This window comes from Chrysemys picta, chromosome 19 (assembly GCF_011386835.1).
Source record: "Chrysemys picta bellii isolate R12L10 chromosome 19, ASM1138683v2, whole genome shotgun sequence".
NCBI classification, from domain to species: Eukaryota; Metazoa; Chordata; order Testudines; family Emydidae; genus Chrysemys; species Chrysemys picta.
This window is the reverse complement of record NC_088809.1, coordinates 1,071,619-1,088,821: the sequence shown is the minus strand read 5'-3', so window position 1 is coordinate 1,088,821 and position 17,203 is coordinate 1,071,619. Positions and strand designations below refer to the sequence as shown.

At 51.1% G+C, this 17,203-nt stretch overlaps 1 protein-coding gene across 4 annotated transcripts in view; it reads left to right on the top strand.

Annotated features, from left to right (window-relative positions):
- SMG6 (SMG6 nonsense mediated mRNA decay factor) overlaps nt 1-17,203 on the top strand; it is a 149,185-nt gene that overhangs the window by 31,970 nt on the left and 100,012 nt on the right. For all 4 annotated transcript variants that reach the window (XM_065573418.1, XM_024105968.3, XM_008169011.4 and 1 more), the window contains exons 9-10: nt 5,027-5,088; nt 12,786-12,931. In XM_065573418.1, coding sequence (XP_065429490.1) covers nt 5,027-5,088; nt 12,786-12,931 — 208 coding nt within the window. The remainder of the gene's footprint in view (nt 1-5,026; nt 5,089-12,785; nt 12,932-17,203) is intronic.

Here is a 17,203-nt window from a genome sequence, read left to right as displayed (position 1 = left end):
TGACTGGTTTGGAGAAAGTGAATTAGGAAGTGTTATTTACTCCTCCACGTAACACACGAACTAGGGGTCACCCAATGCAATGAATAGGCAGCAGGTTTAAAACACAAGGAAATATTTCGTCACACTATACACAGGCAGTCTGTAGAATTCATTGTCAGGGGATGTTGTGAAGGGCAAAAGTAAAATTGGGTTCAGAAAAGAACTAGGTAAGTTAATGGAGGATGGTCCATCAGTGGCTATTAGCCAGGCTGGGCAGAGACACAACCCATGCTCTGGGTGTCCCTAAACCTCTGACTGCCAGAAACTGAGGCTGGACGATGGGATGAATCACTTGATAAATTGCCATGTTCTGTTCATTCCCTCTGAAGCATCTAGCACCGAGCACTGTTGGAGACAAGATACTGGTCTAGGTGGACCATTGGTCTGACTCAGTGTGGTCATTCTTATATTCTTACTCTGAAGGCCATTCCTTACATCTTCCCCAGAGAGTGCTGCAAACCCAGTGCCACTTCCCCATGACCTGGCTGGGGGCTGCTAGGAACTCCGTTTGGCTGGTACAGTGTACCTGTCCGCTCAGCCATGGATGGAGCCCACTGCAGAGTGCAAAAAGCTGTATGTTCAGGGAACTTGTTCTTCCCTTTGATCTGGAGGTGTATGGCACATGCCATATAAAGTGTGTGTCCTCACAGCCCTTCTCTCCCCAGAGCACCTTGCAGAAGCCTCTTGTGGCACTCTGCCCTTCAGCACTGGAGGCTGGTGGAAGGGTTGAGGAAGTTGCAAGGAAGAGAGTCCCTTCCCAGCCCTGCTAACTGCCCTCGCCCTCTGCCCATGTCCCTGGGTTGCGTTCATTGCCTCAGGGTAAGAAGCTCATTACCCTGGGTTTGGGGAAGTGTTCCCCTCCCCCACATGAGTGCAGCAGGTGATGTGGCTTCCTCTTTCCCCAGCCCCAGAGCCCTGTGCTGCTCAGTGGAAGTCACTGTTCCCTATTGCTGTGAGAAGCAGCTTTTGACTGGATGAGCAGGAGGGCTCCCAGGGACTGACTGGCAGGTGAGTCACGAGGGAAAGAGTCATTCAGAGAGGAGCCCAGTCAAAGCAGCCAGTGGCCTTAGGTTGAACTCTGGAACTTTCATCTCCTTGTCAAGCGATTAGCTCATCAGAAGCTGAGGCTGTGGGGTAGAAGTTGGGTTGAAACAAGTGAGAGAGGGGCTGCCCATGTGTGCAGCTACCGCACAGGGCGCGTAGGCTCTTCTCTGCCCAGGCCTGCCAGATGGCTGGTGCTGCAGATGCTGGTTAGCGTGAAACATGCTCTTTTCCCAGAGGTGTTCTGTGTGCGTTCTGGCTTCCACTTCCTCGAAACATTCACCATGTCCACATGGCTCCCACTTAGCACATGGATTCTGTCTGCAGCCATCCAGCCCTTTGGGAGTGGGCAGCAGTGCACTGGACTGCAGCTTGGTGCTCCCTGCTGAAGGGAGTGGAGCTGGGATACTGTTTACCCCCTCCCCTGCCTCCGAAAAGACTGGTTCATTCTGTGTGGGAAGAATCTGGTACACGCTTCCCCATGGTGTGCATGTGTCATTTTCCACTCATGGTGGGGAGTTTTGCCACTCCCCCACTGCCAGTAAATGGGTGCAGTGGCTGCAGGCTGAGAATTCTTTAGGGCTGTGGGCTGGGAGTGGGGCTGGAGGAAAAGAGTTTCTGTCCTACCCCACCTATATTCCCCACCCCCTTCTCGTCACACACATGCAGCCTGCAAACACGCTCTGGTAGAGCTGCCGTGAGAACATCGGGCACGTGTGGGCTCGTGCGGGGGGAAGGGCAGGTTGATGGAGGGAGCTCAGTCACCCTGGTCCTTATTCCCCCCCTCAAGGATCCTGGAGGTGGCGAATTCCTCTCCCATGCTCCAGCAGTCGAAGAAAGCATGCAGGACAGGGTCCTAGCCACCCATTTGTGCTCTGGGTTCATCCACTCGCTGGGCAGTGAGACTCACTCCAGTGATGGGCTTTCCTTAACTAGGGCACATGGTAGGGGCTGGGAGGCTCAACCCAGGAAGCTGGAGTACCCACCAGCGGTAACACTCCTACAAGCTTTCTCCTGCCCATCACATTCTCTTGGCTTAAATGCTCTTTTCTGGTCTTGGCACCCCAGAGTGGTTTTGCTTCCCCTCAGAGAGGCAATGGAGAGGCTGCCTGTGCTTATGTCATATTTAAACTGGGCAGGTACAATGTATTAGGGCCCTCACTGGACATTGCTTCTTGCTCTGCCCTGCCAGTTGCTCTTTAACCGGCTGGCCAAGTGTTCCTCGAGTCCCCGGGTTTCATCTGCAGAGTTCATAAAATGGTGGCAAGTGAAGTCAAGTTTCAACGCAAGGGGTGCTTCAGGGCCACAGCAAAATAGCTAGCTAGTGAGTGAGTGAGAGCCCCTGGCTGCAGGGGCCAGTTTAATTGGTCTAGGGCTTTTTACGAGCAGATTTTATGTTTAAGCTCACACATGGCCCAGGAGCGACGCTGCAGCAGGGCATTGCTCTCCTGCATGGGTCCTGGGGGAATTCAGGTCAAGCCTAATTATACCTAATTGAGCAGCCCCACTGCACATTATTTGCTTTATTCTCCAGCCTACACCCATTATTTCAAAATAATGGGTGTAGGCTGGAGAATAAAGCAAACAAGAGGAGAGGTAATTAGTGTCGGACCTGGGACCATCATGCCCTGGTAAATACCCAGCAAACTGGGACCCTCCTGAGCAGCCCTCTCATTCCACATTTGTACAGGTTCTTCAGCACTGCCAGGACTCTGAGAAATTCAGTTCCCTGCTAGCAGTGGAGTCTTTACAGCCTAGGGGATAGGGCACTTGACTGGGACTCAGGAGACCTGAGTTTAATTCCTAGCTCTGCCGTTGGCCTGCTGGGCGACCTTGAACAAGTTGCTTCACTCCCTGTGCCTCAGTTTCCCCCATCGTAAAATAGGGACAATGAGACGCCCTCCTTTGTACAGCACTTTGAGATGGAAAGGTGGAAAGTGCTATAGAAGAGCTAGGAATGTGTTAGAGCTGCCATCTCCTGCAAATGGATCCAGGTTGTTACTGGTTTCCTGGCCAGTGTCTCTTCTCCAGACAGTTCTCGGGGGGGTGGGTATTTTGGATTGATTTCTTTGTCTCATGCCGTAATAGTGCTGTGTCCTTCAATAGTCCCTTTCATCCCGGGATCTGAGGACTTTGCAAATGAGCCTCACAACATCACTGTGAATAAGAAGGGTAAGACATATAGGGTTCCGGTTTTCCTGCACTGTAATGCAGCTACTTCTCGGGTGAAGCACAATAACTGCTTAACCATGCACAGAATGTCCAAAAGAGTTTAGGAGAAGTGAAAAAGTTCAATATCCAAATGAACTTGCAGAGAGAATTTAGAGCAGCAGGATGAAATTACCTGTGACACTTCCTGCAGACACCCAGGCTTGTGAGGCATCTCGCTACCACCGGCCTTGCCTGTGCCTGCTGCGGAGCCCTGACAACACAAGCACTGCCTCTCAGCTTACGCAGGCGCCTCTCTCTTGGTGCAGGCACGCTCCACCCACTCTCCCTCAGGGCAGCTCCCGGGAGTGGACAGCCCAAATCCATCAGACACGTTCCGAATTCACAGATCTGCTACCCTCAAAGGAATAATACACGTCAGTTTACCAGTTTCACCTCAGAATCACTGCTCCGCTTAACACACAGCACTTAGATATGTTTATAGTGAAAACAAGCATACGTTTATTTAACAAAGAATTGAGATTCAAGAAGAAGCCAGTAGAATGATGGAAATAAATGGTTACCTATAAAAAAATCATAACATGCATTCTAGAGCCTAGACTTAGCTAACAGGTTACGTTTAAGCCCTGTAGAGTTTAGCCCACCCCAAAGTTTTTCTCCCAGTGTTTTACAGCCTGGCTGGCTGTGACCCTCTGTTCATAAGGTATGGATGCTGACAGCTTATCTCATAGGTGAAGGCTACCAAGTACACCCCTGTATATTCCATCAGTTCATTGTCTGTACTCGTAAACTCATGAGCTGCCTCTGAAACAATTCCACAGTGACATAGAAACATAGCTCCCTGTCTAACAGGTGATGGATGGAAGGAGGAGTGCCCAGGGAAGGCATCTGTCTCCTCTACATCCCAGGCTCCTCCCAGAAATACCCTCCGAGGTCTCTCAGACTCAGAGGCCTGTAAACATGTTACAGTAAAAGCTTTGTTATCCAGCATGTTGGGAGGATGGGGGGTGCTGGCTAGGAGCAGCAGGGATTGTCGTCACTTGCAGGGAGCCGCCCGAGGTGAGCACCGCCCGGATCTGGATACCTGGCAACCCTATCAGAAATGCTGGTTTCTAGAGCTTTCCAGTTGGTAAAGTGCTGGATAACACAGCTTTTACTGTATTTATCTTGCTCTAGCCTCTTCTTTGTTTGCCCTGACTCTCTGGTAAAGATATTTCATGCCTGGACATAGCAAAATTGTCCTTATTTGGGAAGAGAGAAACCAGCGGGGCCCTTATTTCAGATGGGGCTAGCGGATGTGAGGGCTTTATTCAGGTAAGTGGTAGCGATGTTTTGAGCAGTGCACCAGAAGCAGCTATGTAGCAGTTACTGCTTCTGGTGTCGCAAGGATTCCCAGCATTGAGCTGAGTGCAGGATAAATAAACACCCAATGCAGTAAAATCACCTGCACCATTGCTGGTGCTTTGTTTCTGGCTAATGGTGCATATTGTCCAGTAGAGGTTGATTGTTGTGATCGCTGCAGATGGGCACAGTAGCCAGCAGAGGGTGCTGTGCGTCCATCCAGCCTGCTCCCCCTGGCTTCACGCTCCAGCTGTTTGGCACTTGCCCTGTGCCTATGTGCATCGTGTTTGTGAGAGTCTGGGCACGTCCATTTGGTTCCCATCTGCAGTGCCCACCCCCCACATCCAGGCCAGGTTATTCTCTCACCAGGGACTCTGTTAATTCACAGGAAATCGGGGAGAGTTTAATTGTTTTCTCCTCTTTTTTTCCCATGCAGCTGAACAAAAGGTTCATCCTCAGTTTTCTCCATGCCCATGGGAAGCTGTTTACCAGGATTGGGTAAGTGTGCAGGATGTTTATTTTATTTTCCTACATTACAAGTCTTTTTGGAATTTAATATTGTTAGCAACTAGGCTGTGTTTGTAACCGAGGGCACAGGGTGTGAATTCTTGCAGGCCTAGTCTCCTGGTTCTTCTTCTCCTTAGCCGCCCTCCAGTCCTGTGCTGGTTATTGTTTGGGCTTTTTCTCTCTCACCCACCTCGAGGCTGTGTCCTATCAGACCCTGGGACGGCGTATAGGCCTGGCCCAGCCCTGTGGGCTCTGGAACTCCCAGGAGCTGCTTTGCATTTCCCAGATCTCCCAGTCCTCTCCTCTGTATGACTGTTCCCAGAATCACCCAGCAGAGAGGCTGCTCTCCTGGCTTCTCCAGGGCTCACTGACTGCTCAGGTGGTTTTTTCTTGAGGAATTTGCATTCCTGTGACTGCACACCTGCTGTCCAGAAATGGTGCGACAAGCGCTATCCCTTAGTCGCTTCGGCTCCTTTTTCCTGGAGGCTGTTGGTTAAGCGCTACCCTGGCAGTGGGAACTCATTTATAAAAAGTGCTCTTAGCATGTCTGGCATAATGGGGAGTCAAATAATTCAATGGCCCTCCTTGAACTACGGCGAGTCTGCTCAGGCCTGGGCTGAGATCCCAGCCTGGGGGATTCGTGTCTGACCCAGGGAGCACGAGTGTCTCTGTGAGTCATCTGAGCTGGGCCTGTTACTGTCAGGTGCCTGTGGTGCTAAGTGCTTGTGTCTTTGCTTAGTGTCTGGTGTTGTGGTGGGACCTATTTCTCAACCCAAACACCCTGAGTTGCTCTGTGTGTAATGTGCCTTCAGATGGGAGCTGCCTGCTCAGCAGCGTGTTCCATCTCTTCTCTTGCCTCCCAGTGGCCTAGAGGTTGATATTGTAACCAGGGTTCAATATTGGCTCCTGCTGTCTCTGGTAGAGCCGTTTGTTACCAGTTACCAGACTGAGACTTGTTACAGGCCACCTGAGAGACCCCCGCACTGGCCTGACTGGCTCATTGTCCTTTCTGGTATAGCAAATTCTTTTGACTCAGGCAATGTAGTTTCTTGCTCTAGCCAGGGCCTGTCTATCAGCCCTTCCCTGGAAAGCCCTCCCCAGTGTTATGGGCTGGAGGATGTGTTCCTTAATAGTAGTGGAGAACACTAGCAGAGAGCTTGGCTTGGTGTAGAGCTGCAGTTCCTACCCCAAGGAGCTTACGTTCCAAGCTGGCTGATCAAACTATGGCTCTGAAGCCACAGGTACCTGCAGTTTCTGTTGTCTTTCAGTTTGATTTCAGGGTCTTCCCATCTCAATGCAAAGTAGGAGCCACTCTGGCTAATTCAGTGGAGAGTGAGTCCTTTGAGCGGCTCATGGCTAACAATGTGAATCGCAGTCTGTGTCATGAGGCACTGTTTATCTGAATGTGGGCAGCATGTTGGCCTGGAGTGAGGAGTCAAAGAACTGGATGTCCTCGTGGATGGAGAAAAAAGGGCAGATGGAACTTTTAGTAACTGAATCGTGTTTCTCTGCCTGAGGGCATTGTGTCCAAGGACCTGCCTGTCCTGAGCTCTGCTGAGGCCGTGCTCATGGCTGAGTTATGGTTTGAACGCTTGCCAGCAGGATGGATTAATGGGGATGTTGTGGTGATCGCTTGCAGATTTGTCTCCTGAGACTTTCATGAAATTAAGATGCAGCATTTTAGGAGGTCACTTCCCAGGACAGCCATTTAAAAAAAATCCAAGTATGTTTAATGACAGACTCTCTCCCTGCTGTTCTTATTAAAGAAACTTGAAAGTAATATCAAGCCCCAGGAAGGGAAATCAGCTGGTGGTGCTAAACAGCTTCTGTGCTTAAAATAGGTGAATGGGGAAAAATAGATCAGACCTACTGTTTGTGCTTAGATCATTAAACTGTGGATGGCATGGCCGTGTTTTGTGGCATTAATTAGAATGTCTCACTGCTAAAACCAAAGGCAGGCAGTTCAGTGAAGACTTCCACTTCACTGCTAACCTGCTGGGCTCTGAGCTCAGTGGGCTTACCACACACGCTACCAGATGTGCTAGAGTATCAAAGCACAGCTGCCTGGGTTGATGAAGCCGTCACTCCTTCGAGCCTTCCAGAGTCCAAACATGACAATAATGTTCATTTCCTTTTGTAAGAAAGGAACAAATGGGGGAGAAATCCATCCTGCAAAGGGGCCTTTTGCCGTGCTGAGATCTGGGCCTTGTTTGCACTCACAGGATGTTGGCTCTGTGGTGAGTTGTACACGGTACATGAGTCTCTATCGAAATCCGGAGGCCTTTAGAAACTATCCTAGCTCCCAAACACCAGGAATGCTGCCTCTTCCTGGGGGGAGCAGCTTGATTGCTAAACGGGGCCAGCCCCATTCTGCAGGGCTGTTGTAACAGCCAGTATTTGATGCAGCGGATAGCTTTGTGCTGCTTTCGCACACAGTGCGGAGGGTATGGGATGTCCTGACGCTGGGTTTTAAAAGGCACCGTGAAGCACAGCCTTTAAAAGTAGAGCAGATTGCACTCAGAGGATGTTGTTGGATCTGTGATGATTAGAGCTCACCAAATTCACGGCTATGAAAAACGCATCACGGACTATAAAATCTGGTCTCCCGCCATGAAATCTGGTCTTTTGTGTGTTTTTACACCAGGGGTAGGCAACCTATGGCACGCGTGCCAAAGGCGGCACACGAGCTGATTTTCAGTGGCACTCACACTGCCCAGGTCCTGGCCACCGGTCCGGGGGGCTCTACATTTTAATTTAATTTTAAATGAAGCTTCTTAAACATTTTTAAAAACTTATTTACTTTACATACAACAATAGTTTAGTTGTATATTATAGACTTAAGAAAGACCTTCTAAAAACGTTAAAATTTATTAGTGGCACGCAAAACCTTAAATTAGAGTGAATAAATGAAGACTCGGCACACCACTTCTGAAAGGTTGCCAACCCCTGTTTTACACGATACTATACAGATTTCGGGGGGGGACCAGCGTTTCTCAAATTCATAGATTCTAGGACTGGAAGGGACCTCGAGAGGTCATCGAGTCCAGTCCCCTACCCTCATAGCAGGACCAAATACTGTCTAGACCAGGGTCCCAAACCTTTTTTGTCTGGCGGGCGCCAGACGACGAGCCATGGAGGACCATGGCGGTGGACAAGCATCCACCGAAATGCCGCCAACAAGCGGCAACGTCAATAGGCATCGCCGCCCAAATGCCGCCAAGAAGCAGCGTCATCCAGAGGCGTCGCTGCAGAAATACCGCCGAAAATTGGCGGCATTTCGGCAGTGACGCATCTGGATGCTGCTGCTTCTCGGCAGCATTTTGGCAGATGCTTGTCCGCCGGCCAGTACACGGGCACACTTAGACGCCCCGGCGGGCACCATGTTGGGGACCCCTGGTCTAGACCATCCCTGATAGACATTTATCTAACCTACTCTTAAATATTTCCACAACCTCCCTAGGCAATTTATTCCAGTGTTTAACCACCCTGACAGTTAGGAACTTTTTCCTAATGTCCAACCTAAACCTCCCTTGCTGCAGTTTAAGCCCATTGCTTCTTGTTCTATCCTTAAAGGCTAAGATGTACAAGTTTTCTCCCACCTCCTTATGACACCCTTTTAGATACCTGAAAATTGCTGTCATGTCCCCTCTCAGTCTTCTCTTTTCCAAACTAAACAAACCCAATTCTTTCAGCCTTCCTTCATAGGTCATGTTCTCAAGACCTTTAATCATTCTTGTTGCTCTTCTCTGCACCCTCTCCAATTTCTCCACATCTTTCTTGTAATGTGGTGCCCATGAAATTGGGGGTCCTGACCCAAAAGGGAATTGTGGAGGGTTGCAAGGTTATTTTAGGGGCATCATAGTATTGCCAGCTTCAGAGCTGGGTGGCCAGAGAGTGGCGGCTGTTGGCCGGCGCCCAGCTCTGAAGGCAGCACCCTGCCAGAAGCAGCACAGAAGTAAGGGTAGCAGTACTGCAACCCCCCTACAATAACCTTGTGACCCCCCCGCCACACATACACACACAAAACTCCTTTTTGGGTCAGGACCCCTATAATACAACACTGTGAAATTTCAGATTCAAATAGCTAAAATCATGAAATTTACAATTTAAAAAATCCTATGACCGTGAAATTGACCAAAATGGACCATAAATTTGATAGGGCCCAAGTGATGATCCAACCAGCCTGAAAGGATGTTGCGGAAGCCCAAAAACATTGTCCTTGTAGGTTACCAGAAGCATCCCATTCATCCAGCCTGGAGCCTTCTCACATTGCAAGGTCTGAATCTGTGTGGGGGAGGATAAAGGAAATCAATATACATTTGCTGTGTGAGACAACTGGGCATGTCCTGGAGGCCCCTGCACTCAACTACTCTAACGCTGAGGCTGCCCCTGCTTTTCCCAGGATGGATTTCAGCTTTCCTGTGCATCTCTGGAAGGGCACACTGGAACCGGCGGTCATCCCGGCACACTGCCCTGGCATTGGCTTATCACCAGGACAGAACCACTTGCTAGAACAGTTGTGGGTTTGCTGGGGAAGTTCAGCAGTAAGGGTGGGAGTAACACTCTTTCCAGTCCACTAGTATCTCTGGAGGATGTTAACAGACACTAGTGAAGTTGGACATTTTTAAATCAGCAGGTTCAGATAACGTGCATCCAAGAGCTTTAAAAGAGCTGGCTGAGGAGCTCCCTGGACCATTCATGTTGATTCTCAGTAAGTCCTGGAGCACTGGAGAAGTTCCAGGAGACTAGAAGAAAGCTAATGTTGTACCAATATTTAAAAAGGGTCAACAGGATGGACCATGTCATTATAGACCTGTCAGCCTGACACTGATCCCAGAGACGATAATGGAGCAGTTGATACAGGACTCAGTTAATAAATAATTAAAGGAAGGTAATGTAATTAACAAAATGAACATGGGTTTATGGAAAATAGGTCAAACTAACTTGATAACTTTTTTTTATGAGATTACAAGTTTGGTTGATAAAGGTAATAGTGTTGATGTAATATACTTAAACTACTGTCTGGGGTTTGGCTTGGTACCGCATGACATTTTGATCAAAACCACTAGAAATATATATAATTGGCCCATATTAAATGGATTAAAAGCTGGCTAACTGACAGGTCTGAAAATGTAATTGTAAACAGGGAATCATCATCACTGAGCAGGTGTGTTTCTACTGGAGTCCCTCAGGGATCTGTTCTTGGCCCTACGCTATTTAACATTTTTATCAGTGAGCAGGATGAAAAGATAAAATCATCACTGATAAAGTTTGCAGATGACACAAAAATTGTGGGAGTGATGAACAGTGAAGAGGACAGGTCACTGATACAGAAAGATCTGGATTGCTTGGTAAACTAGGCACAAGCAAACAATATGCATTTCGATATGGCTAAATGTAAAAGTACACATGTAGGACCAAAGAATGTCGGCCATGCTTACAGGAAGGGGGACTCTGGGAAGCAGTGACTGAAAAAGATTTTGGAGTCATGGTGGATAATCAGCTGAACCTGAGCTCCCCATGTGACGTTTTGGCCAAAAGGACTAATGTGATGCTTTTGGAAGCACAAACGGGAATCGCAAGGAGCAGAGAGGTTATTTTACCTCTGTGTTTGGCGCTGGTGGAATACTGTGTCCAGTTTTGGTGCCCAAAGTTCAAGAAGGTTGCTGATAAATTGGAGAGGGGTCAGAGAAGAGCCATGAGACTGATTAAAAGGATTAGAAAACCTGCCTTGTAGTGTTAGACTCAAGGAGCTCAGTCTGTTTTGTTCAGCAAAAAGAAGGTTAAGGGGTGATTTGATTACAGTCTATAAGTACCTACAACAGGAACAAATATTTACTAACGGGCTCTTCAGTCTAGCAGAGAAAGATCTAACCCAGTGGTTCTCAACCTGTTAATGCAGCCCGCAATGTGTTAAGTGGGGCTCAGGCTGAGAACCTCAGCCCCCCTCCACCCTAAAACCGCCCACAATGGCCTATGACCAGTGCCCCTGCCCAGAGCAGGGCCAGGTGTGGAGCCCTGGGTGCAGTCCAGGCAGCCGGACCCAAATCCTGCTGCACAGGGCCGAAGAGGACCCTGTGGTGTGGGGCTGGGCAGGAGCAGGGACCCAGACCCGAACTCCATGGTGCAGGGCCAGGCAGGAGCAGGGACCGGGACCCAGACCCGTGGCGTGGGGCTGGGCAGAAGCAGGGACCCAGACCTGGACCCCACGGCACAGGGCCAGGCGGGAGCAGGGACCCAGACCTGGACCTCGCAGCGCAGGGCAAAAGTCGGGCTCCAGACCCCATGGCGCAGGGCGGGGCAAAACCCAGCACCGGGCCAGGAGTGGAGCCCCCGGCGGGGCCGGCAGACAGGACCCGAGAAGGGGGGCCAGGAGCAGAGCCCCACCTAAAATCTGGGGCAAACCCCTTAGTTCCCAGAGCCTCTCCTCCCCCCAGCCACAGACCCACTCTTCTGCCTCCTGCCCTATGGCACTCACCAGCCCTCTGCTGGCAGGAGCACAGATGCAGTCTGCAATAGGCTGTCTCCCCCTCAGCCAGCCCTGCTCCCTGCCAGACCAGAGTGGCAAATTTTGAATTTTAGCACACAGCTGGGCCACAGCTGTGTGCTAATTGGGCCACATGCAGCCTGTGGGTTGAGTCCTGCTGGTCTAACCCGATCCAATAGCTGGCAGCTGAAAGTAGAGAAATTGAGTCTGGAAATAAAGTGTAAATTTTTAAAGGTGAGAGTAATTAAGCACTGGAGCAATTGACCAAGGGTTGTGGTGGAGACCAAGGGTTCTCCATCACTGGCAAGCTTTAAATCAAGGAGTTAGTGTGGGGAAGTTCTATGGCCTGTGTTATACAGGAGCTCAGACTCAGTGGTCACAGTGGCCTTGGAATCTATGAAAATCCCCTCTAGTAGACACCCCCTGAAGAAGCTGGACTGAGCACAGCCTGGGAGAATCTGTCTGCCATTAGTTTGTGAACCCTTTGGAGGCAGGGATCTGTCTTACTCAGGGCTGTAGAATAGCTAGCACCCTTTGGGGGCTATATAAAGAGTGATACTAAATGAAGAGCAGCATCAATGTGTTGGGTTTCCTTGGATGAAGGTGCCTGTAACTGCTAAGGCCTTTGGTGTTGAAAAGACGCCTTGCTCAAAGCTGTGGCATTGCATCTGGTGGCTGGTCCTTCTTGATGAGTGATAGTAGCTGTGTGTGTTTCAGGAAACAGCTGTGGTTTTGACACTGGTTTTCATACAGTGACTACCAGCATCTAAATGAGACTGATTCTTAATCTGCAGGGGACCCCACATCCCTCTCCCGGGGCCAAGTTGGGGCTCTCACAGATGAGAGACAATGCCAGTGTTCTGGTGCTGGGTAATGTGGAGGGTCCTCACTTGCCCGCCATATGCTGGGGCCAGCGTGACAGAGCCCACACACGGGGAGCACTTTCCTCAGCAGGAAGTGGCTCTCTTAAACAGATGATGTTTACAAAGTCAGTTGCCCCCGACTCCATGGGTGTGGGTCAGACTGACTTCTCCATTCTGTCTGCCAGCTCCAGCACTCCATGGGCTGCTGCTCCCCTGCAGTTGATGGGTGGGGTGGCTATCCCAGACAGGCAAGAGCTGTGAGGGTCTCCCTCTGTCCCCTCCTCACTGTGCCCGAGGCCTTGGCGCAAGCATTCCTGTTGTTCTCTTTCTGCCTGCAGGATGGAGACGTTCCCGTCAGTGACAGAGGAGGTGCTGAGGGAGTTCCAGGTGCTGCTGAAGCACAGCCCTCCTCCCATCGGAAGCACCCGCATGCTGCAGCTCATGGCTATCAACATGTTTGCGGTGTACAACTCCCAGCCCAAAGGTACCAAGTGTTGTCAAGGAGGGGGGCTGGGGAGTTGTGCCCTGTTCTGTGTGGCGAGTGATTAAATCCATGTGGCTGGAGAAGAGCAGGGGAGGGATACTGAACGAGCAGCCCTCAGAGAGGCAGAGCTGTCTTTGCCTGCCTGCTGTGTGGAAGGCAGTAGAAAGGGCCCTGAGGCCAGGATCTCAGGGCCTCTTCCCAGAAAGTGCTGCTCTGTTCTGAGTGGGGAAAAGCTTGGGGGTGTCTTCCTGGAGTCAGGCAGAAGAGTGTTGTGGAGGAGGAGGATGCGCAATCCGTTACACCTCACTTAGAGCCTGTCCCTAAGAACTGAATGATTTCCTGACATGCTTTCCCAGCATCTGTCTCTGGCCCCGCTCGGAGCCTTGCACTGGCGCTTAGAGGCAGGCCTGAAGACAGCTGCTCTCCGGAGGCATCATCGTGGCATTCAAGGGACAGCTCTGGGGGAGCATGCCCAGTCCAGTGGCTGCCTGTAGGTAGCTGCTGGAGGCGGTAACTGAAGGGCCAGGAAAGGAGGCTCGCCCCAGACAGAGCCAGCTGGGAAACACAGCAGGTGTGTCCAGATGGGGTGTGATTGCATCTCTCCATTCCCTCTTGGGCTGGGTGTGTTGGCTCCTCTCCCTTTATAGCCTTGAGTCTATTGAGCTAGTGGCTGTCCCCAGACCCAGTGTTCTCTGAGCTCCGGGGCTGAGTGCCTTTCCTCAAGCGCACTGCAGAGAACTCCGAGTGCGGCTGAGGTGGCAGTTGCCTGTTTGTTTGCAGCCGGACGGAATGACAGTGGGGATGGACGTGCACTCCCAGGGCAGGAAGAGCACCAGCTGCTGGATGTTTAGATTCGGAAGGGGGCAAGGCCTCTCCCACTGCAGTTGTGGCCAGAGTGCTGGGTTCTTACAGACACAATGAGACACAATCCCTGCCCCCAAAAGCGCGTGATTTCAGCTTTTCCTCTGCGAGCAGTAGGCTCCTTGTAGTGCCAGACGAAGTGACTGGGGACGAGATGAGCTGACTGGGTGAAGTGTGTGCTGGAGAAATAGCTGCACCCCAGCCTGCTTCCCAGGCATCTTCCTGAGTCACAAGTGTGGTTGCCTAGGGTGGGCTCATGAGCCGCTCTGCTAGATGCCAGCTAACCAGATGGAGTGTTTCTCTTTCCCGGCTGCAAAGTACTTTACAAACATGAGCAAATGCCTCCTCTCAGCCCCCTGGGAGGCAGGTCATTGTCCTTATCCCTGTGCTACAGTTGCAGGGACGGGCACAGAGTAGGAAAGGGCCCTGGCCAAGCTCATGCTGCAAGCCACAGGCAGAGCTTGCAGGTGGCTTGACTCCCAGTCCTGCACTCGGACCCCAGTTCCAAGGGGATGCAGGCAAGGGGGAGGGAGCCGAGGCTGTCTCTTCTCTCGCTATGTGAAATAAGCCCAAATGTTCTTAAGGGTCCCTATCTCCTAAGTGAGTAGGTGCCTGCTGCACCCAGCCTCCGGTCTCTGGAGAGAGCAACCCCTTTCCTGCTGGGGGTTCAGTAGTGAGTGCCTGGACCCAGTGACTGTGTTCAGGAGATGCCTGTGAATTGGAGGATGCTGCAGTTCCCACCTGACAATGTTAGAGGGTTTGTCGGGGGTCCTGTGCTCGGCTCTCGTGTTTGAGAGCCTAGGACACTGCTGATCGCGTTCCTGGGGTAGAAATACTATTGTCAAAGTGAGCTTGTTGCCAGCCCGAACATCCCTGACATTTCCGGGGTGTGCATATGTCGAATGCTGGCAAAGTCCCATGTGAGTTTGGAGCCGATTTCACGGTACTGAGAGGTACAAAGAGCTGGATGCTGAGGCAAAGCAAAGGGCCTGGAGTTTTAAATGTATGTAAGAGCATTTGCTGCATTGTTGCCAAGTGCCCAGTGCATAGCTGAGGCGTTGGCTCCACGCCCTGGTGTGTGGGCTGCTGTGGGCAGAGGGCTGAGGGGAGCTTATTGCAGTGATGGCTGGTGGGAAGATGCATGTTTCCATTTCCCAGCATATGAGTCACCTTCTGTGTGTTGCACTTGCACGGACAGCGGCAAGAGGGGGTGTTGTGGTGATCAGCATCTGTGTGTATGGAGGAGGCTGAAAGGCCTTAAAACCTTTCCTTAATTATCATCAGCACAGTCACTGAAGGGAGTGGCAAATCACGAGTGATTCCATTCAGCGGCCTTCCCCACCAGCCTCTGCACTGCTGGGCAGTGTGTCACGGGGAGAGCACGGCAGTGCTGTCCTGCACACATGCCTGCAGGTGTGGTCTTTGTCTGGTCTCTGCTCAGAGCAGGAGTTATGCTGTCTCTAGGGCCGAGAGGGAACTCATTCGTAGGCTCCCTGCACTGCCCTGGGGCTCCTGCTGTGGAATGGACCTGCTGCCCATCGTGTTAGTTGGCTCATGAGCCTTCCCTTTGCTCCTGTTGATTTCCAGGCCTCCAAGACCCCTGTCCGTACTAGAAAATCTTTTCAAAAATTCCCTCCCAGTTGCTGCCGCTGTGTATCAATTAGACCTGCTCTCAATAAGGTTAGACTGTGTGGCTCCTCCCCATTAGGGCTCCCATCGCTGTTCATACTGAGGGAGCTGGACTGGTGCTAACAAAGGTGCAGCAGACCTGGGGTCAGGCTACCTGTCCCTGCTTTCATTGACAGAATCTCACTTGACTCCAGGTGGAGCCAAGAATCCCACTCAGGGTCTTTTCTCCTGATGGAGCACCCATTCACCAGTGAGCCAGCCCCTCAGCCGCCCATGTGGAAGCGGGGTTAGGAAGGGTCTAGCTGCTGCCTCAGATCAGAGCCATGTAGTGCTATGGCAGACCCTGGACTGGAATGGGAAGAAGAGAACTGGACGCAGGATCCGAGGCTGCAGCTTGTGCAGTTCTGCCCCTGTCTAGTGTGAGCTGTCAGTGGCTGCTGATACCTTTGAGGCCATCCTGGGCTCCCAGGGAAGGGCAGGGACCTTTTTGGGGTGGCCATGTTTAGTAGTTTGGTAGCCATCTGCACATGTGACTCGCAAGGAAGTTTGGATCCCTTTATCCAAACCACAGACACTCCAAGAATTTTAATTTTTTTTAATTCTGTAATTTGGGGAAATAAAACTCTGGTTTCTGAAAGGGCTAATTGAAGCCGTGCTTGCAGCAGGGGCATATCGGTGGGGAGAGAAACCCCCTCCCAGCCCATCTGTGCCCAATTTACTCCAATCTGGCCTCTCGGGGGCTTTTTTCTTTCTCTCTCTCTCTTTAATAATTTGTTTTATAATTCCTGGAATCAAACCCATCTCAGACACACTGTTTTATTTTACTGTATTATTGGATTATACTTCCTATAAATCACTGGATGTTATTCATAGGCCACCCCCGGAATAACTTCCCCTCTCCCCGATGGGTCTACATTCCACACAAATGCACACCAACCTGGGGGCTCAGCAGAGGGCACCCTAGAGACACTTCCCGGAAATCCCAGCAAATTTCCCTGGCTCTGGGTGTGAGGCATCAGGCTGCAGCACCTGGATGCCTTCTGGCACTCACAGTCCTGTTGCATTTGTTCTTTCGAGTTTGTGAGGAACTCAGGCTGAAAGGGAGGGGGTTGCCCCATGTGTGGGGAATGGCGTGCAGAGTCAGGGCTGGGTACTGCTGGCTGGGTTAGTGCTGTGGGCTCATGAACAGGAAGACAGGCCAGACTCCTTCCCCTCCTCCCCCACTGGAAAAATAGGGCCTGGAGGGCAACAGAACTGATGTGGCAGTGCTGCACGGGGTTGGGCTGCAGGCTGGGGAGAGTCCCACCCCTATACGCCATGGAACTGTGCTCTGGGGGCCTCTGGAGCAGCATGGCGAACCATCATTACACACCCTCTAGCCACTGCTGTGCACATGTGGAAAGGAGCAAGCTAGCGCTTAGCAGAACTGTCCAGTGCATAGACCTTCTCTGCACCAGTTCCTGCCAGGTCCACTGAAAGACATCATCTGATAAAGGAATCTGTATGGTAGTGCAAAGTATCTGTGCCCCCAGGTATGTGTGAGACCCTCCCCCTCGTTCAGCATCTGTGCACAGCTGGAGAAGGAGGCATCACTCATGTAATTCTCAACTGAATTCATTATGTACTTAGTCTGTTACCAAACAGTCAGCTCCCCTGCCATCCTGCTCCTGTGTGCAGCTCTGTGCTGAGCGCATTGTGGGCTTCGCTTTAGTGACCGCAAATACTCGGACTTGCGAGCTAGACCTGTGAACCCTTAAAATAGCCCTTGAGATGTTGGAAGGG